The following is a 21,376-nucleotide window of genomic DNA, read 5'->3' on the forward strand; positions in this document are numbered from 1 at the left end:
GAGGCAGGGATGTCATCATTAGAGGCCGCAATTCAAGAGAGGATTAGCAGGGAGGGCGCTGGCTGGATTGTGGCGCTGACGCAAGAGCCGGCGGCAGGTTCCCTGGCATCTAATGCAGTTCCGGGGGGCCGGCGATCGGGGCGCGGGCCACGCCCCCGGAATGCTGGAGCCCAGCTTCTTCTCAGCCTGGCCGGGTGCGCAGCATAGCCGTATCTGTGACTAGTGCGGCTCGGGTGCTTGCTGAGGAGACAGGCGGGTTGCCTGCGGTCCCACCCCTCATAAGTGAAGGCACAAAAGAGAGCAGGAAAGTATCCAGGCGCAGCCGCCCTGCATCTCGGCGCCCGACTCTTAAGTAGTCCTTGGCCACATATCAGCTCCCAGCTGCTAGTTTGCACAGTGGGGGAGCGGGGTTATTAGCACCCCACACCACATTTCCCAGGGCAGTTAAAAAAGCCACGGCAATGGGGGGTACTCAGAGTGCCAGTTCATCAGCTAGTGATGAAGCTAGGCACAATAGGCTGGATAAGGGACAAAATAGTGCTATATAGCAACAGGGGGAGACCAATTGGCAGGGGATACGGCTAATAAAGGGAACCAATTAATAAATAATCAGCAGTTGGTTCCTATGCCTCCCATGTTGGACACAGTGACATCGCAGCCTGGTCCACCACAAATGCTGCTAAACGTGCAGCCGAATTTGTTGCCCCCTATGTCCCTTGCTTCACAGGCAATCACCCTCCCACCAGCAATGGTGGCACCTTTGGTGTCAACAGGATCCGGCGTTACCTCACAGGTAGCTGGGGTATTGTTGTCCCCGGCACAAAATCAGTCACAGACATATGTATCGGTAGCAGATATGGCAGTCAATTCAGCTTTTGTCAGTAATTTAGGAGCATGGGGTCTCTGGCAGCAGCAGGGTGTGCTGGCTCCCCCCTCGGTGGGGTTAGTCCCTTCATGCCCAGCTCCTAGGGAAATTTCTGCTGAACCTCTGAGTCGCAGGGGTGGTGTAAGAAGAAGACATGGCAGGTCGTTGTCCTCTTCCTCCTCTGATTCATGTAAAGGGTCTGCCAGATGTCATAGTCGGCACAGCTATCGTAGGAGGAGGAGATCTGGGTCTAGGTGCAGTCGCCGGTCAAGGTCCTCGTGGTATCATTCATCATCTTCATCGGGGTCACAAAGCTGGAGTTGGGCATCGACTAGTCAATCAGCTCGTATCCATCAGGAGCAGCAGGGGGTGCGCAATGAAGAAGAGGTTGAAGTTCCATCGGCAATTCCGGTTCTTGAGGCGTCGAGTGGTGAGTTTAATTATGCGGGAGCCTGGGGGGGCCCGAGTGAAAGATTTGTGACTATGGATAATTTGAGGAGCATTTTGGCGGGAGAAAAATTGGTACGGAACCCAAAATTATTAGCCCAAGCCAAATGGTCCAACCCTCCTCCTCCACTTTTGCGATCAGATATTGATAGGGATGTATTTTATTGTGGTGTAGCCCCGTTAGGTTCTCATTTAGAACAGGAGACTTTAGAAAAAAGAGCCTGGAGAATTCAGGCTGATTCATCATCTGTCGCACCTGAAGGGTTCGTCAGTAAATGATGGAATTAGTGCTGAAGAGTCTTCAGTGGTATATGCTTCTTTTGATTGGGCGGTAGTGTCTATACGTCAGGCAGGGCGTGGAGCATTATTGGCCAAGTCAAACATTGCGTCTGCTTTTCGTCTTTTACCCGTTCACCCGGATTGCCATAATTTATTGGGCTGTTGTGTGGATGGTGCTTATTATTACGATACTTGCCTTCCCATGGGTTGTGCCATTTCATGTAGGTATTTTGAGTTATTCAGCAGCTTCTTGGAATAGGTTACAAAGGTTGAAGCTGGGTCGCAGTGGGTTAAGCATTATTTGGAGGCCCAGTGGAGTCGGACAGTTGCAGTAAGGTCTTGACCAAGTTTCGGGAGCTTATGAGTCCTTTTGGAGTTCCGTTAAGTGAGGAGAAAACGGTCTGTCCGGTTACCTGCCTTTCTTTTCTAGGTATTGAGATTGACAAGGTTGAAGTGGTGTTTCATTTACCCCTTGAAGAGATCTCGAAATTATTGGGAATAATAGATGGTTTCCTATCGGTTAAAAAAGTGACGTTGGTTCAAATGCAATCCCTTCTTGGTTTGTTGGCTTTTGCATGTCGGGTTATGCCTATGGGCAGAATTTTTTCTCGGCGCTTGGCTATGGGTACCCGGGGTATTAAAGTTCCCCAACACAGGGTTCGTCTGGGCCTTCCCTTGTTAGAGGATTTACAAGTCTGCAGGAGTTTTTTGTTTAAGTATAATGGTTGCACCTGTTTTCAAGATGCAGAGAAGTCCTGCCAAGAGATATCCCTGTTTGCAGATGCAGCTGGCTCTGCAGGTTTTGAAGTTATATTTCGTAACCAGTGGTGCGCTGAAAGATGGCCAGTGAAATGGGTTGAAAATGAATGGACTAAAAATCATACTCTTCTGGAGCTTTTTCCATTGGTTGTGGCTGTAGGGATATGGCAGTTGCTGAATTCTCGCATTTGTTTTTGGACTGACAACGAAAGTGTGGTTCATGCGCTGAATCACTTGTCTTCATCTTCCATTCCTGTTATAAAGTTGATTAGGTTTCTAGTGTTAAAATGTCTGCATTGGAATATATGGTTCCGATCTCGGCATGTGCCAGGTATTGAAAACGCCATGGCTGATTCATTGTCACGTTTTGACTTCCGGGAGCTCGCTCCAGCCGCCAATCAGAAAGGAATGCGGTGCCCAGAATACATTTGGGAAATACCAGAAACCTCCTAATGCCGTTGGTACGGGCTTCGGTGGCTCCGTCGACGTGTAATGCATATGGTAAGGCGTGGCAGGACTGGTGGGGATTCGTGGGAGACCTGCCGGTGGGCTCTTCTAGCGAGGCAAGGTTTGAGGTGACTTTGGCTTATGTTCAACATTTTCATGCCAATGGTTCTTCTGCAACGCTCGCCAGAAATAGGTTATCAGGGTTGGCTTTTCAATTTAAGCTACGGGGATGGGAAGATGTCACTAAATGTTTCATTTTGTGACAGGCATTAAAGGGTTGGGAAAAATCGGGTGTCCCGAATTGGACAAGGTGGCCTATTTCCTTTTCCCTGTTGACCAGAATTACTGACTGCACAAATGCAGTCTGCAGCTCTGCTTTTGAATCAACATTGTTTTCAGTGGCGTTTGGTGTTGTCTTTTTTGGGGCTTTGCGCGTCAGTGAGCTGGTGGCCCCGTCGTGCCGGGCTCCTGGTGGTTTGCAACACAATGATGTAACCTTGTGCAATGGGGGAATACGTATCCGTATTCGGCGGTCAAAAACTGATCCTATGTGTAGCGGGTTATGGTTTTCATTGGCTTCTATTCCTGGCCCTGTATGCCCCATTGCTTTGGTTTCACGGTATTTGGAGATAAGGCCAAATAGTACCCCGTTTTTTGCGCAGGCTGACCGGTCCTCGTTAACTAGATTTCAGTTCCTGGCGTTGCTGCGTCGAATTTTATTCCATTTGGGTCTCCCTCCAGGTGATTTTGGCACGCATTGATTCAGAATTGGCGCAGCGACAGAATCAGCTCACGCGGGCCTCAGGGACGAGGAAATAATGAAGATAGGCAGGTGGCGTTCTGCCTGTTTTTTCCAGTACATCAGGCCTGAACTGTTAACTTTATAATAAGTTAGTGGTATTTCATTCTAATTCTCTTCTCGTTTTAGGTTGTTCCAGACCCAGAGTTTGGATCCTGGGACATTCGTATGTCTTTTGGGCTGAGCAGAGGGCTGAGTTGCTCCCCGGTGGGAGGTCTCTGGGTTTCTACAATGCGGACGTAAACTGGAGAGGTATTCGGGGATTGGTGTGGTCACAGGTGCTACTCGAAGTGGTTCAAATATCGAGAATATCGGCCTCTCCGGTCATCCTGGTATTGCATGCGGGGGGAAATGATTTGGGGTCAGTACAACTGACGGAACTTCTCACATTAATGCGTGCAGATGTGGATATGTGGATATGTTTCCGGGTCTCTTTTCCCAGCTTATAATTGTTTGGTCGGAGAGAATTCCCAGAGAGGTGTGGTGCGGGGCTTGAGATTGGGCTGGGATAGAAAGGGCGCGAAGTGCAGTAAACCAACGAATATCCCGTTTTGTACACTTTAAGGGTGGCATTATTGTGAGGCACAGGCAGTTGGAGGGTAATAATGCCAGGCTTTTGCATCCGGATGGGGTGCATCTAACAGACATTGGGTTGGACATTTTCCTTTCAGGATTGCAGGATGGTATTGAGGAGGTGATTTTTTCTTTGGGTGGGGGGTCATAGCTCAATGAAGTTGTCGCTACTCCGTGGTGGAAGAGCAAGACTGGGTAACATGTGCCGGGAGTCCGGAGGCATATCCCCACAATTTTCTGATGGTTAACATGGAGAGCTGCGACCTTACCCCTCCAACAATGGGTGTTATAAAAGAAGAGAGTTGTTTGTAATTGGTTACTCTCCAATAAAGTTGTGTTTTTGAATTGTGCTTTACAGTGCTTTCTTTGCGATGGGGGGAAAAAGGGGGCAGGTGTTATAAGGTATGGACAGTCTGAGGGAGCCCGGCTTTATCTGCGGAGGGTCCCTGACTGGCCAGAAATTTTGATGAGGGTGTTAGTTCTGCCTTCTCTTTTTTCCCCCGGGGCGCATAGGAAGGGTTAATAATGCTTCTTTTCCCCTTACCTTCATGGGAATACGTTTCATTGACTGGAGAAGGGTCTCTTCCAGTTCCGGGGCTTCCCCTCTCATGGGGTATAAATTGGGGTGGTTGATGTATCCCGGCCTCTTTGACCTCTGGGATCGAGAGCAGCCCGCCCTCCCTTTCGTTTGTTATTTTAGGGTTATAGTTGGGTTGTTTTGTTTCAATACTGGATGAAAGTCGCAGCGGTGGCGGAAGAGCAAGACTGGGTAACATGTGCCGGGAGTCCGGTAGCATATCCCCACAGTTTTCCGATGGTTAACATGGAGAGCAGCGACCTTACCCCTCCAACAATGGGTGTTATAAAAGAAGAGAGTTGTTTGTAACTGGTTACTCTCCAATAAAGTTTTGTTTTTGAATTGTGGTTTACAGTGCTTTTTTTGTGACGGGGGGGGGGAGGGGGCAGGTGTTATAAGGTATGGAAAGTCTATGTGGCTCTATAGACAATGTGCATGCATGACCACTACTTCATGCAAAAGGGGTGAAGGAACCTCACTTTTGTGATTGGTAGGGACCACCAATTTACATACATTTATTGGGTATCCAGTGTACAGGTTGATTTTTTATTTTCTATTCTACTCTAAAAAAAAAAAAGTAATAAAAAAAATGAACGTTATACAATTATATGTACAGCATGTAATAGGTTGGACAACCTGATAATAGAATAACTGATACAGAACTATGCAAATAATTGTAATTTGCTGAATTAATTTACATAATGCCTTTAACAGTATTTCTATAATCTGCATTTACTTTAGATGCCAAATAACCCAATGACTATTTGTTACCTACTTTATTTTTTTGTGGACGAAGTCCTATTCTTGCCTAATTTAAAGATAGGGATGACTCCAGATAACAAAGCTTCAGAATGGCATGTCTTTTTCTACCTTTTGTTTCCCCTCAGAAGAGAATTGAAATGTTTTAAGTAGTGTTAACCAGTTTTGGGATCCCTTGTATTCATCAAATTATCATGTGCTAGCTAACAAGGCGCTATTTGCATGGAAAAACAAATAGTTTTTGGTGTTTCCATAAAACCACTGGTTTCCATATTTGAATTTCTGCATATTTTCTGCATGTAATATGTATATACAGTGTATGGTTACTGCATTACTTAGGATAACAGGAGAGGATATTTTTCATGAACTTACTGGAATGTTCATTTCCTAGACACTATTGCTAGAGGAAGCGTCTCTCCACACTTGACACCAGATTTAGGATAAGTAACAGCAGGAGATTAGACCACCAAACATTCACAGTCTTTTTACAAGGGTACAGTATATACACAGGTTCAAAGGGTAGAAGCTGATTGTTAGAATAATGAATGTCACTACAGGCAAATGACATTTTGCATATCAAAGGGACAAACTTTATGGGGTCTCCTGTAATTGTTAAGTCCACCCCGCAGAGCTGTTGAGACCTATGATATAACCTTTCCATGCCCAGAGCACACTGTAAATGAACAATAAACTCTGGCTAAAGCATTCTTTTCTATACTTGTCCATTATATACCTATTGGATAAAAATAATAATGATAGTAATTACTTTTGATATAATTACAGATATGAGAAATCCATCTATGACTAATAATAATCTTTATTTTTATATAGCGCTAACATATTCTGCAGCGCTTTACAGTTTGCACATATTATCATCACTGTCCCCGATGGGGCTCACATTCTAAATTCCCTATCAGTATGTCTTCAGAATGTGGGAGGAAACCGGAGTACCCGGAGGAAACCCACGCAAACACGGGGAGAACATACAAACCCCTTGCAGATGTTGTGTGTTTGTTGGGATTCGAACCCAGGACCTCAACCACTGAGCCACCGTGCCGCCCTAATGTAGACTAATTATATAATGCAAAGTTCGACAGTTTCATTCCAACTTTAGTAACATTTTATGCTAGGTTTACACAGTACAGTCTAAAAAAGCTAAGTTTATAAAAATGATCAGTACACGGGGCTGGTCATTATGATCTTTCTCAAAATAATTACCATGATTGGTGAAGAAGAAAAACCCAGCACCAAAAATCACGTACCTCTAATTACAATGTTGCCTCATACAACAGTTCTGCTGCCACCAATAAAATGGGATCCCAGTTGATCACCAGAAAAACATTCCATGAATAACATTTCAAAAACAAAGAGAAGAGGTGGCACTCACCGTCCCTTTAAAAGTCCTTTATTGTTGTAGTTAACACAGAATATCGAGAGAATGAACTGGACACTTGATGGACAACGGCCGTTTTGCACCTCCTGCTCTCCAAGGGGTCCTATTCCATGTTTTTGAACGATCATCATGATTGATTTTGGTGGTTGGCCCCTGTTTTTGCTGTGGTGGCCTTTTGAAATTTTTTATGTCCACATAGTATTACATTTCTGCATGCAAATGTGGAAATAATACATCTAATTGAGTTGGGAATAGACATAAATTTAAAGGAAACCTCTTATGTAAGAAAAAAAACATGATTAACCTGCAGATATTGGGTTTACCTATAGGTTAATAGCATCCTGAAGCTGCCCAGCGACCACACTTAAGCCTCCGTCACACACAGCGAGATCGCTAGCGAGATCGCTGCTGAGTCACAAGTTTTGCGACGCAACAGCGATCTCACTAGCGATCTCGCTGTGTGTGACATGTATCAGTGACCGGACCCCCCGCCGGGTATCGCTGAACGTGCTCGAATGCCCTGGACATTTTTTTGATCTTTGGTCTCCCGCTGGCCAGCATGAATCGCTGCGTGTGGCAGCGGGAGACCATCGATCAGAGAGCTGGAGCTGGTATCTAAGGTAAACCGTGGGTAACTAAGCGCGTGCGTCGCTTAATTACCCGCTGTGTACCTTGGATTGGTACGTGGTGCCGCGTGGTGCTTAGAAACCCGCTGTTTACCTTGGATACCAGCTCCCAGCGCCAGCACGCTGATATCCAAGGTACACAGCGGGTAACTAAGCAACGCGCGCGCTTGCTACCCGCGTCATCGCTGATCCTGATCGCTGGTGAGATCTGCCTGTTTGGCAGCTCACCAGCAATCATGTAGCGACACACCAGCGATCCTGACAAGGTCATATCATTGTCGGGATTGCTGGTGCATCACTATGTGTGACGGGGGATTAAGAGCCCCTCTGCCAGGAGGAAATTATCTTTATTCCTCCCAGCAGCCTCGAGCTTTCAGTCGTACTGTTGCAGCCAGTGTGGCTTCAGTTACCTCTAAGTGCAAAGTGAGAGGTGGCTGTAACCACACCCCTGGCACTGACTGACAGCCGACTTGGCTCAATATTAGGCCATAATAGTGCACACGTTGAGTGTTTGATGAGTTATTTGCTTTAGTATTTGTAAGCCAAAATCAGGAGTGGAACAATCCGAGGAAAATTATAATAGAAACACATCACCACTTCTGCAATTTTAACCCATTCCTGATTTTGGTTTACAAGTACCAGGCTATTAAACTCAGCAAATACTCATTGTGTGCACGTGGCCTTAGAGCCGGCTTTCAGTTAGTGCTGAGAGCGCCATTACAGCTGCCACTCTCAATGCACTGAACGGTGACTGACGATGCGTCAGCCCACCCCAATGACTGAAAGCTGAACACTGATGGAAGAAATAAATTTAATTTCATCCCAGCAGTGGAGCTCTCAGTGCAGGTGCTAGGCAGGTTTAAAATGCTTTAACCTGCAGGTAAACCCCATATCAGTAGGCAAAAGCGTTTTTTTCGCATGACATGTTCCCTTTCAGTTCTTATTTAGAAAATGTTGTATTTTTAAAAAGGAACTACATTGTGACAATGTAGAGAAATAAGCTTCTGTTTCTAAATGGTTATAGGTGCAGGTAATGTTTCAAAATGAAATCCTAGCCTTATTTAACCTAGAGAATTCATACACACATTTTATTCTTCTTTTACTCAAACACCAGAGATTATTATTATTATTTTAATCATTTATATTATGCCATTTATTCCACATCATCAACACTGTCCCCATTGGGGCTCACAATGCAAATTCAATATCAGTATACATTTGGAGTGTGGGAGGAAACCAGAGCACCCAGAAAAATCTCACATAAACACAGAGAGAACATACAAGCGCCTTGTAGATGTTGTCCTTGGAGAGATTTGAACCTCAGACCCCAGTGCTGCAAGGCTGCAGTGCTAACTACTTAGCCACCATGGTTGACTTGTCACATAACTATTAATTCCACAGATATACAAACAGACATATAAACACTCTTTGCAAGACATACTTGTACCAGTCGAGAAGTCCTCTGTGGAAACTTCACATTGCAGAACACAATTATAGATAGGATAAATATGATAAAGACATACCAATGGTCTTATTCTTGACTTTGGATAAAATTGAAAGTGCATATGTTTATATAAAACAATACTTACAACAGATATGTAAAGCACACACTACTTAATATACAGATTTTAATTTTATGGGAACGATAAATTAAAAATATAAAACACAGATATAGCTCAAAAACACCTGAGACATTAATGTTTATTTGGTGTGGCCATGAAAAGGGCCTCCTAAGGAAGCAAGTACTAAACATCCAATGGGGCATTTTTTGTCTCTCCCCCGTGTTCTGGTTACTACTTGTTTTCTATTTTTTTTTTATGACTGATCTACTGGAGTCACACATCTAATATTTTAATGTTATGCGTTTTAAAGGGTTATTGTGAAAAAAAATATCTCCATCCCTATCCCATAACTTGCTTTGCTATGGGTCTGACCTCTTCGGGTCTGCTTTGCATACGCTTCTCTGTTCCATTCAGGATGGGGCTTCTTGGGTTTCTAAAGTCCTGATTCTGGGATTGCAGGGTTCGCAGCTGTCGAACCTCAAGCAGTCAACAAATTACTCCCTATTTCATGGATAGGGGACAACTTGTTTTTTTGGAGGGAGGACAACCCTTTAACTATGTTTTGCTATCATGAATTAATAAAGATCATCTTAATGAATTACCGTAGGTACCGGTATGTTCTCCAGTGTTGATGTTTTTTTAAAATCTGCTGGAGGACCTGACTGTGTATCTTTATTGACCACATTTTGGTTTTGTTATCTCTGTTGGCCTCTGTTTTTCCTTTTTATGGACATGTCAGAATTTCTTTCTCGCTTGGAGCAATAATGCTTGATGATGACTTGTTTGCACTGTTCGCATTTCACTGTGCAGCACCAATGGAACTTGCAGTTACAGCTGCTAATAATCTCAATCTTCTTCTCTTCTACTTTGAGACCACATTCCATACAAAGCCTCCTGCAACTTCTCCTTTCCCATTGGGTCAAATTCTTTCCGCTCTGGAGGCATTCTCTTCCTTCTGTACCTTGGAGACCCAGACTGGCATTCTTTAAGCAATAATCAGGAGAGTCCTCCAAAAAAATGAGCTCAGTTTTGGCCACTGATCCAAAAGCATCTGCAATGGCCCCTCTATTATCTGCGCTGTTACCTGACCTAATCTTTCTTTTGTCCCACTCGAGTTTTAAGGACTGGTCATGTTTGACCTTTAAATGGTTGCCAATATCCCGAAACTCTGCCAGTTGTAACCAACATGTCTGCACGCTGCAGCTTCCTGACACTCCATGGCACTTGCATGTTCTCTTCATAGTTGCTTTTACTGCCTGTTGACATAAATAGATCTAAATTATTTAATTAGAAATGCCATAGATTGTGAAAAAAATACTTTTGTAAGTCTATGTAACCATATCCCAGTAGAATTGTAATATTTGCTTGCATTGTATATTCTATATATACATGTCTCTATAAATGGTGTGAATTGGGACACCTAACATTAAATGTTACCGCTTGCTAACATACCATAGAAATGAGGATGATATCATAATAAAGGGGTTGGATGAGAATTTATTTATTTTTTTCTTTTTCCAGAATTAGCAACACTTTTTTGTTGATGGCGATATGAGGGATTTTACTCTCTCAGCCAAGTCTTCTCTATAAACTGTGTTTCAGCCCCATTTAGAGGGATTAGCAGGGACTTTTTACATTTTTCCTTTGGGGCTAAGCACTTTTCTACAGGTAATTATTACTAACTACCTTTTACCCTATGATGTTGTTTCCATTTCAGAGCAGTCACTTCATCAATGAAGCAACATCTCTTGCGCGCTACTCTGTCAACAGTATCAGTGCCAATGTAATATGGATTGACAGCCAGCTTAGTCTAAAGCAGCAGGGATCGGGCTGTCAATCTACATGACATCGACAGTTATATCCCACCAACTGAGTCAACCCGAAGAAGAGGATCAGCTCTGTTGACGTGATGTCACAGGAAGCCGAAGAATTGCCATTAGGAGCTGTCCGATACCACTGAGCTGGCAGAGATTGTCCCAGGGAAGCACAAGCATGTCATTAACAACTGCCTGCTGATAACTGCTTAGCCCCCAAGGGAAAATTTAAAAAAGTCCTATGTAACCCCTGTGAAGGATACACAAGTCTGCTGTCACAAAAAGAAAGCGAAAGAAAGTCCTGTTTTAAAGCATAGGTGTGCAGGGTGATGGGTGTAGAGAGAATTCACTCCATCTTAGCCACATTTTATACGTAAAGCTCTAAAATAGTAAAATTGATCTTTGCTCTGCATGAAAGACAATTTAGCTATGGCTCTACAATGTCTCTAAAAATAATTTCTGATTTTCAGGATTCTGTAAACATACTAAGGTCACGTTCACATGTAGAAAATGTACATCAGAAAAATCTGGTCCTGATTTTGCTAGTGAATCCTTGGCTAAACTTTTCTGCTCCCGTATGAATTGCCACAAACACTCATTGAATGGAGATGACAGGGCTGCGCGTCACTCCTTTTGTCAAGATGGGTGCTCAAGTGGGATTCCACTCCAACTGTAATAAAAATTAGGACTTGCAATAGTAGAAAGGAATACACAGAGAAATCTGAGGTGCTGCTGGTCAAGAAGATGTCCAATGGAGATGATGGTGTTGAACAAAGAGCAGTTTTATTAACCCCTTTCCGATATCGGGCGTACATTTACGCAGATGTCGGACTCCCTCCCTTTTTTGTGGGCTCTGGCGGTGAGCCCACATCTCTCCCGGGACATGCCAGTTGTTTTGAACAGCTGACATGTGCCCGGAACAGCCGCGGGTTGAACTGCGATCCACCCGCGACTATTTACCCGTTAAACATTTAATGCGCACTTTCGGCCATTGGGCTGGAAATTCGCCAATCGCTGACCCCTGTCACGAGATCACGGGTCACCGATAGGTTGGCATGACAACCAGAGGTCTCATGGAGACCTCTATGGTTGTCACTGCTGGATTGCTATGAGCGTCGCCCGGTGATCGGCGCTCATAGCAAGTCAGTAATTCTTCTACTTACAGGTGATCTGATCATTGCCTGTATGTAGCAGAGCCAATTGGGTTATAGCAGTTTCTAGTCTCCCATGGAGACTATTGAAGTATGCCAAAAGTTAAAAAAAAAGTTTTTAAAAAAATAAAATATATAAAAGTTCAAATCACCCCCCTTTCACCCCATTCAAAATAAATCTATAAAAAAATCAAACATACACATATTTGGTATCACCACATTCAGAATCACCTGATCTATCAATAAAAAAAGGATTAATCTGATCGCTAAATGGCATAATGAGAAAAAAGTAAAAACGCCAGAATTACGGTACGTTTTTTTGGTCACCACGACATTGCATTAAAATGCAATAATGGGCGATCAAAAGGTCGCATCTGCACCAATATGGTATCATTAAAAACGTCAGCTCGGCACGCAAAAAATGAGCCCACACCCAATACGAGATCTCGAAATATGGAGACGCTACGGGTATCGGAAAATGGTGCAATTTTTTTTTAATGAAGTTTGGAATTTTTTTTCACCACATAGATAAAAAAGACCCTAGACATGTTTGGTGTTTGTGAACTCGTAATGACCTGGAGAATCATAATGGATGGTCAGTTCTAGCAGTTAGTGAACATGGTGAAAAAAACTAAAAAACAAGTGTGGGATTGCAGTTTTTTTGCAATTTCTCCGCACTTCAAAAATATGACTCGTTCTCTGATTGTCTGTTTGCCTTAAAAGTATTGCAGAAAGGTAACAAAGTCGTCATCATTTGTCCTAACTCACTATTTGTCTTATCTAATTTTAATTTATTTTATGTGTGATGTAACACTGTAGAGTTCTCTACTTTTTATTTTTTTCCTACGTTTACCCTTCCTTCCTTCCCTGTAATATTATTATGAAAATTTAATAAAAATTATATAAACAAAAAAAAAAATATGACTCGTCCCGCAAAAAACAAGCCCTCACATGGCCATATTAATTGAAAAATAAAAAGTCAAGGCTCTGGGAAGAAGGGGAGCAAAAAGCAAAAATGAAAAAAGCTTCGGTCATGAAGGGGTTAATCCAGGGGCAACACGGTGGCTCAGTGATTAGCACTGCAGCTTTGCAGCACTGGGGTCTTGGGGTCAAAACTCACCAAGGACAACATTTTCAAAGAGTTTGTATGTTCTCCCCGTGTTTGCGTGAGTTTCCTCCCATATTCCAAAGACATATTGATAGGGAATTTAGATTGCAAGCCCCATCAGGGGCAAAGATGACAATGTGTGCAAACTGTAAATCGCTGCGGAATATGTTAGCGCTATATAAAAATAAAGATTATTATTGTCTACACGTTTCAGAATTGAACAAACTCCATTAAGAAAAAAACACAATGAGGGCACAGAGAGAGATGCTATGGTTAAAATAATCCAAAAACCGGAGCCTAAAAAAAAAAAAAGAAAAGAAAAAAATAAAATAAAAGAAAAATATTTTTATAAATAGAAGAAGGTGTGAAAAAAAATGATACTGAGAATCAACTATGTAAGGCTAGGTTCACATTAGCATTTGAGTCCGCAGCGTGGTGCTATGGACTTCTTTCCTTAAGCGCCACCTACTTCCGCATGTGTCCTGCGTACTTATCTTTAACATTGTGAACGCAGGGACATGCGTTGTTTGCGGATGTGTGGCGCCCCTGAAGCTTCAGTTGCCACAGAGGTACTGCACCTCCTCCTGAGGTGTGGTGCCCCACCTTCCAGGTAAGGTGGAGACTCCTAACCACATTCCAACACCTGCACCCCAACACCACAAAGTAGTGTAGCAAAGCACCTTCTGCGGCTCCCTGCTTGGAGTATAGCAAAGCACCCATTGGTGGCTCCCTGCTTGGAACACGAAACATGCTGGGAGGCGGGTGGAGTTAGTATATATTAAAAGAGCGGGAAGTTTTAAGGGTCTTTTGGTAGTCTGAGTTGGAGAGTGAGCAGTCAGCCAGCGAGCGCGGCTGAGTGGATCCCCAGAGAGAGGGATGGATGGATGGAAGTGCTGCAGCAGATCCCAGTGACCTGGGTCTGCTGGCACAGGAGAGGAAGAGTGAGAGAGCGACAAGGACTGAAAGCCTAATTCTCCATAAGAAGGGAAGATTAGCTCGGAACGTGAGGAGAAAAGAGAACAGAGGACTTGGGTTAGAGGAGAACCCTTCCTAGAAGTTCTAAGCGCAAGGCCGGGGCCCAGTCCCCGAGGTTGTATGGATACTAATGGTCCTGCAGCAGACACCGGAGGAATAGAAGTAGTGACCACTTTATTCCCACACCAGACTTGGGGGCACAACAGCATCAGAGAAGTGAGCCGGGACTTAGTAGCAAGGAGTCCCCGAAGCAGGCTACAGCTGTCTGCTGTACAAGTAGAGTTCATAGGAACATCTGACAGGAGGCACTCCAGTGTAACTCAGTACTGAGAACACTTCATTCTTAGGCGCTATTAGAGGAGACGTTCAGAAAAGGCACATGTTGGCGGAGTGTTGGAAAGGAGTGCTTCACTGGGCCTGGAGGTTGACTGAGTCCTGGACCCGGAGGACACGGCAGGGAAGCGGGCACCTGTTTGCACAACAGACTGTGATTAAAGCTTTGGAACTGCATGCCCTGGTGTCCTCCACTTATTCCTGCACCAACACATTCAGCACGGCTACATCTCGGTACCTTCCACTACACTGTCTGCGCCTATCCCATGTCTCTTCATTTACTACACTGCCCTGGGACTACAGCTCCACCTGTGGGGAGCTTCAACATCTTTGCTGCACCATACCATCAGTCCCAGAGGATCTGCATGCAGCGTCGGTTTAACACCTCCCTTGCCGAACACCACAGGTGGCGTCACGAATCATCAATAGACTTTATCCCCCTTTTTCAATGGAGCCCAGGGTCACGGGCTGGGTCACAGCTGCCGTGACATCCCCCATTGAGATCAACGGGCCCGTTACCGAGTACCCCATTGCCCTGGTGACTGAGGGCACTCCAGATGCATCCGCATGCGTCGTTTTGACGTGCCTGACAAACGCAAGAAAATACAACATGTTGCGTTCAGAGGGCACTTCAAAACGACGCATGCGGATGCATCTGCATACAACGCATGTCCCTGCGTACACAATGTTAAAGATAGGTATGCAGGATGCATGCGGAAGTAGACAGAGCTTAAGGAAAGTGTCCGCAGCACTACGCTGTGGACTCAAACGCTAATGTGAACCCGGCCTAAGATAATAAATGCAGTGTATCTATGTGAGAACAGTGTGCATAAGCGCAATCCCATGCGTTAAAGTGACTCAAAATGGGAGAAAAATGTAAAAAAATACAATTGAGGATGAACAATTATTAGATGACTAGAAATTAGAAAAAGTATCATTATAATACAGAAAATGTGAAAGCGGGATTGGAGCTACAGAAAGGAACGCAACGAGGTCTAGGTGGAAAGAGCGCACACAACCTCCAAACTCATGAGCTATAAGTGCTAGATATAGAATAAACTGCTGAAATTAAGAGAATATGAAAAAAAGAAGCAGATTCATATGGAGCATACAGTTCAATTACGGAAATGAGTTCCATAACTGTTGGAAGAATGGTGTAAGTGGATGCCCTTCTGAAATGGAAATGAATGAAGCTGAAGTTTTGAGGTTCAAATGTGTGTAAAACAGAGAAAAAACAATCTACTTCGGATAAATAAAGATTAAATTCATTGCAGAATAAGAGTTACTAATTGGTGTATTGATTTGAATCAGAAAGCAAAAAGATATGTGACTCTATATGCTTAATTACAGAAAAGATCTTAGAAGATTAGAAACAAAAACTTTTATAGAATAAATATCTAAAAGGATATTAGTTATTAAAATTGCATATTGTAAATAGCTAATTAGAAGGAAAAACAGATATAATCAGGAGTAAGGCTAGTTTCACACTAGCATATGGCAGAGCTGCGGACTTCCTCCGTGAAGCTCCGCCCACTGCAGCACCTCCTCCGTTCAGCTCCGCCTACATCGGCATGTGGCCTGCGTACCCTATCTTTAGCATTGGGTATGCAGGCCATGCCGATGTATGCGGATGCCTCCGCCTGCGTTGTTTTGACGGCGCGGTGACTTGCGCCGAACGCAACGTGTTGCATTTTGTTGCAGCCGCCGCACCGTCAAAACGATGCACATGGAGGCATCTGCATACATAGGCATGTCCTGCATACCCAATTCTAAAGATAGGGTACGCCAGCCGCTTGCCAACGTAGGCGGAGCTGAATGGAGGTGTGGCAGTGGGTGGAGCTTCACAGAGGAAGTCCACATCCCTCTGCAGCTCCTCCATACGCTAGTGTGAAACTAGCCTAACTGATAGATATGAAAATTAAAGAGGGAGGAGTGTTCAAAAACAAATATGCAGATAACTGTGTAAAATTTGCCAATAAATGCACAAAATACAGAACTGTAAAATGTCAATTTTACAATAAGTAATTATAAACAACTGCCAACAACTATTGTGGTTGTTTAGGTCATGTTAGATGTGTATATACAGTTGTGGCCAAAAGTATTGACACCCCTGCAATTCTGTCAGATAATACTCAGTTTCTTCCTGAAAATGATTGCAAACACAAATTCTTTGTTATTATTATCTTCATTTAATTTGCCTTAAATGAAAAAACACAAAAAGAATTGTCCTAAAGCCAAATTGGATATAATTTCACACCAAACATAAAAAAGAGGGTGGACAAAAGTATCGGCACTGTTCGAAAAATCATGTGATGCTTCTCTAATTTGTGTAATTAACAGCACCTGTAACTTACCTGTGGCACCTAACAGGTGTTGGCAATAACTAAATCACACTTGCAGCCAGTTGACATGGATTAAAGTTGACTCAACCTCTGTCCTGTGTCCTTGTGTGTACCACATTGAGCATGGAGAAAAGAAAGAAGACCAAAGAACTGTCTGAGGACTTGAGAAACCAAATTGTGAGGAAGCATGAGCAATCTCAAGGCTACAAGTCCATCTCCAAAGACCTGAATGTTCCTGTGTCTACCGTGTGCAGTATCATCAAGAAGTTTAAAGCCCATGGCACTGTGGCTAACCTCCCTAGATGTGGACGGAAAAGAAAAATTGACAAGAGATTTCAACGCAAGATTGTGCGGATGTTGGATAAAGAACCTCGACTAACATCCAAACAAGTTCAAGCTGCCCTGCAGTCCGAGGGTACAACAGTGTCAACCCGTACTATCCGTCGGCGTCTGAATGAAAAGGGACTGTATGGTAGGAGACCCAGGAAGACCCCACTTCTTACCCCGAGACATAAAAAAGCCAGGCTGGAGTTTGCCAAAACTTACCTGAAAAAGCCTAAAATGTTTTGGAAGAATGTTCTATGGTCAGATGAGACAAAAGTAGAGCTTTTTGGGCAAAGGCATCAACATAGAGTTTACAGGAGAAAAAAAGAGGCATTCAAAGAAAAAAAACACGGTCCCTACAGTCAAACATGGCGGAGGTTCCCTGATGTTTTGGGGTTGCTTTGCTGCCTCTGGCACTGGACTGCTTGACCGTGTGCATGGCATTATGAAGTCTGAAGACTACCAACAAACTTTGCAGCATAATGTAGGGCCCAGTGTGAGAAAGCTGGGTCTCCCTCAGAGGTCATGGGTCTTCCAGCAGGACAATGACCCAAAACACACTTCAAACCCACTAGAAAATGGTTTGAGAGAAGGCACTGGAGACTTCTAAGGAGGCCAGCAATGAGTCCAGACCTGAATCCCATAGAACACCTGTGGAGATATCTAAAAATGGCAGTTTGGAGAAGGCACCCTTCAAATATCAGGGACCTGGAGCGGTTTGCCAAAGAAGAATGGTCGAAAATTCCAGCAGAGCTTTGTAAGAAACTCATTGATGGTTACGGGAAGCGGTTGGTCGCAGTTATTTTGGCTAAAGGTTGTGCAACCAAGTATTAGGCTGAGGGTGCCAATACTTTTGTCTGGCCCATTTTTGGAGTTTTGTGTGAAATGATCAATGTTTTGCTTTTTGCTTCTTTCTATTTTGTGTTTTTTCATTAAAGACAAATTAAATGAAGATAATACCAAAGAATTTGTGTTTGCAATCATTTTCAGGAAGAAACTGAGTATTATCTGACAGAATTGCAGGGGTGTCAATACTTTTGGCCACAACTGTATATAATTGGCTGCTAATTTACATTTAAAAATTAAAAAGTGCTCACTGCGAAAAGGGACAGAGGGAAGGGAAGAAGCGGGCAGGTAAGGGGTACAATTTTATTTGTATTAGTCTAAAAAGTACGTGTATAAAAATGGGGATAATTACAAATAAATATTAGAATTGGGATAAAAATTGTGTTTGTCTTTAAAAGATTTTTGCATAAAAGTGCAAGTGTTCGCATATTAATGTACAGTTGTGCTCAAAAGTTTACATACCCCAGCAGAATTGTTACTTTCTTGGCCTTTTTTCAGAGAATATGAATGGTAACACCAAAACTTTTTCTCCACTCTAGTGCTTGGGTGAAGCCATTTATTGTCAACATACTGTGTTTTCTCTTTTTAAATTATAATGACAACCCAAAGCATCCCAATGACCCTGATCAAAAGTTTACATACCCTTGTGATTTTGGCCTGATAACATGCACAGAAGTTGACAAAAATGTGTTTGAATGTCTACTAAAGGTATCATCCTCACCTGTGACCTGTTTGTGTGTACATAAAAGCTGAGTGAGTTTCTGGGTTCCAGACAGACTCTTGCATCTTTCATCCAGCCACTGACATTTCTGGATTGTGAATCATGGAGAAAGTAAAGAATTGTCAACGGATCTATGGGAAAATTTAGTTGAACTGTATAAAACAGAAAAGGGATACAAAAATATATCAAAGGAATTGATAATGCCAGTCAGCAGCATTCAAACTGTGATTTACAAATGGAAAATCAGGGGCTCTGTAAAATGAAAACCACAGTCAGGCAGACCAGCAAAAATTTCATCCATAACTGTCAGAAAAATTGTTCGGGATGCAAAGAAAAACCCACAAATAACACCACCTGAAATACTGGACTCTCTGCAAACTAGCGGTATGGCTGTTTCAAGATGCACAATAAGGAGGCACTTGAAGAAAAATGGGCTGCATAGTCGAGTCACCAGAAGAAAGCCATTACTGCGCAAATTCCACAAAGTATCTCGCCTACAATACTCAAAACAGCACAGAAACAAGCCTCAAAACTTCTAGAACAAGGTAATTTGGAATGATGAGACCAAAATTGACCTTTTTGGCCACAAACATAAATGCTACATTTGGACAGAAGTCAACAAGGCCTATGATGGAAGGAACACCATTCCTACTGTAAAGCACAGAGGTGGATCACTGATGTTTTGGGAATGTGTGAGCTCAAAGGCACAGGAAACTTGGTCAAAGTTGAAGGAAAGATTAATGCAGCAGGTTATCAGCAAATAGTGGAGGCAAATTTGCAATCATCAGCCTGGAAGCTGCGCATGGGATGCACTTGTACGTTACAACATCACAACGATCCAAAACATAAGGCCAAGTTGACCTGTCATTGGCTACATCAGACCAAAGTGAAGGTTCTGGAGTGGCCATGATAGTCTCCTGACCTCAATATCATTGAGCCACTCTGGGGAGATCTCAAGAATGCAGTTCATGCTAGACAGCCCAGGAAATTACAGGAACTGGAAACTGTTTACCAAGAAGAGTGTCAATTCTTATGGAACTAATTTGTGGACTTCCATGCCCTGCTCGACAAAATACAGAATCACAATTATGGTGAAAGATTAATCATTTATTCCCAACGCGTTTCGAAGTAAGGACTACTTCTTCCTCAGAGGATGTTTGTCATCCCCTGAGGAAGAAGTAGTCCTTACTTCGAAACGCGTTGGGAATAAATGATTAATCTTTCACCATAATTGGGATTCTGTATTTTGTCGAGCAGCTCATGGAAGTCCACAAATTAGTTCCATAAGAATTGATGTATCAGCGGTCACTTGGTTGACCTTTGGACGTACAGCAGTTGAATACGAATCTCATGTGCATGATCTCTCCTACAAATAGGTGAGTGAATTTCTTTTATTCTTTTAATATTAACCCGGATAAGACCCTATTGCGCTTTTTTTTTGTTCCTATAGTATATTGCATACCAAGAAGAGCGGGCAGCTTTACCTTCTGAGAAAAAAAAGAACCTCATTCACAACTACCACAAAAGACTTCAAACTGTCATTGATGTTAGAGGGAGCAATACACTATATTAAGGCTGGTTTCACATTTGCGTGAAAACAACGCTGCGCCCTGCGTCGTTAAGCCCCGCCCCGAGCCGGCTCCCTGCCCACCCCATCCGGGATCACCGCCTACTTTCGCATTTGCACGCATGCGATCGGCGCACCCTATCTTTAGCACAGGGTGCGCAGATCATGCGCTGCCAGTGTGAAAGTAGCGTGCTGCGCACTTTTGACGGTGCGCCGTGCGCGCCGAAATGCAACATGCTGCATTTCGGCGCGCACGGCGCACCGTCAAAAGTGCGCAGCACGCTACTTTCACACTGGCAGCGCATGATCTGCGCACCCTATGCTAAAGATAGGGTGCGCCGATTGCATGCGTGCAAATGCGAAAGTAGGCGGTGATCCCGGATGGAGCGGGCAGGGAGCCGGCTCGGGGCGGGGCTTAACGACGCAGGGCGCATCGTTGTTTTCACGCAAATGTGAAACCAGCCTAAGAAATGGGGTACGTTAACTTTTGCTCAGTGTCATTTGGATGTTTAGGGTTGTCATTATGATTTAAAAAGAGAAAACACACTAGTTTGACAAGAAATGGCTTCACCCAACCACTAACCATGAGTGGAGAAAAAGTTTTGGTTTTATCATTCATGTTCTCTGAAAAAAAGGCCAAGAAAGCAAAAATTCTGCCGGGGTATGTAAACTTTTGAGCAAAACTGTATAAAATTACATTTGATAACTACTTGACCAGCACAACATAATTATCCATATATCCCTTTCTACTGTTTTATTTACTGCTGGTTTTATTCCAGCAACGGAGCAGCAGCAGCTGTATCTGCATATGCATAGGAGTTGTGCCTTACACAACCCAGCCAGATGAGTAATACCATACTATGTACAACGTTTATTGCCCTATTGTGCACTTTTTGTCACGTTTTAGCTATTCTACAGATATTAGCACATGGCACTATTCCAAGTTCTACTATTTATTGCTCACTTAATGGAGGTGATACAGAAACTACTACATGCTGAACTTTTTAGGCAGAAATTGACCAAAATCCATTTGTTTTCTATATAAATGAACCATGACAAAAAGTACTCCATATGGCTTTGTGACCATAGCTTTTTTTCTAATGGATTCC

The 21,376-nt window shown here is 43.4% G+C and overlaps 1 protein-coding gene across 2 annotated transcripts in view; it reads right to left on the reverse strand.

Annotated features, from left to right (window-relative positions):
- Nucleotides 1-9,781: 9,781 nt before the first annotated feature.
- Nucleotides 9,782-21,376, reverse strand: part of WNT8A (Wnt family member 8A) — a 34,809-nt gene continuing 23,214 nt past the window's right edge. For both annotated transcript variants that reach the window (XM_073582925.1, XM_073582924.1), the window contains exon 6: nucleotides 9,782-10,342. In XM_073582925.1, coding sequence (XP_073439026.1) covers nucleotides 9,782-10,342 — 561 coding nt within the window. The remainder of the gene's footprint in view (nucleotides 10,343-21,376) is intronic.

The sequence above is a fragment of the Dendrobates tinctorius genome, unplaced genomic scaffold (assembly GCF_039654945.1).
Source record: "Dendrobates tinctorius isolate UK_male_01 unplaced genomic scaffold, ASM3965494v1 ptg000074l, whole genome shotgun sequence".
In the NCBI taxonomy this organism is placed as follows: Eukaryota; Metazoa; Chordata; class Amphibia; order Anura; family Dendrobatidae; genus Dendrobates; species Dendrobates tinctorius.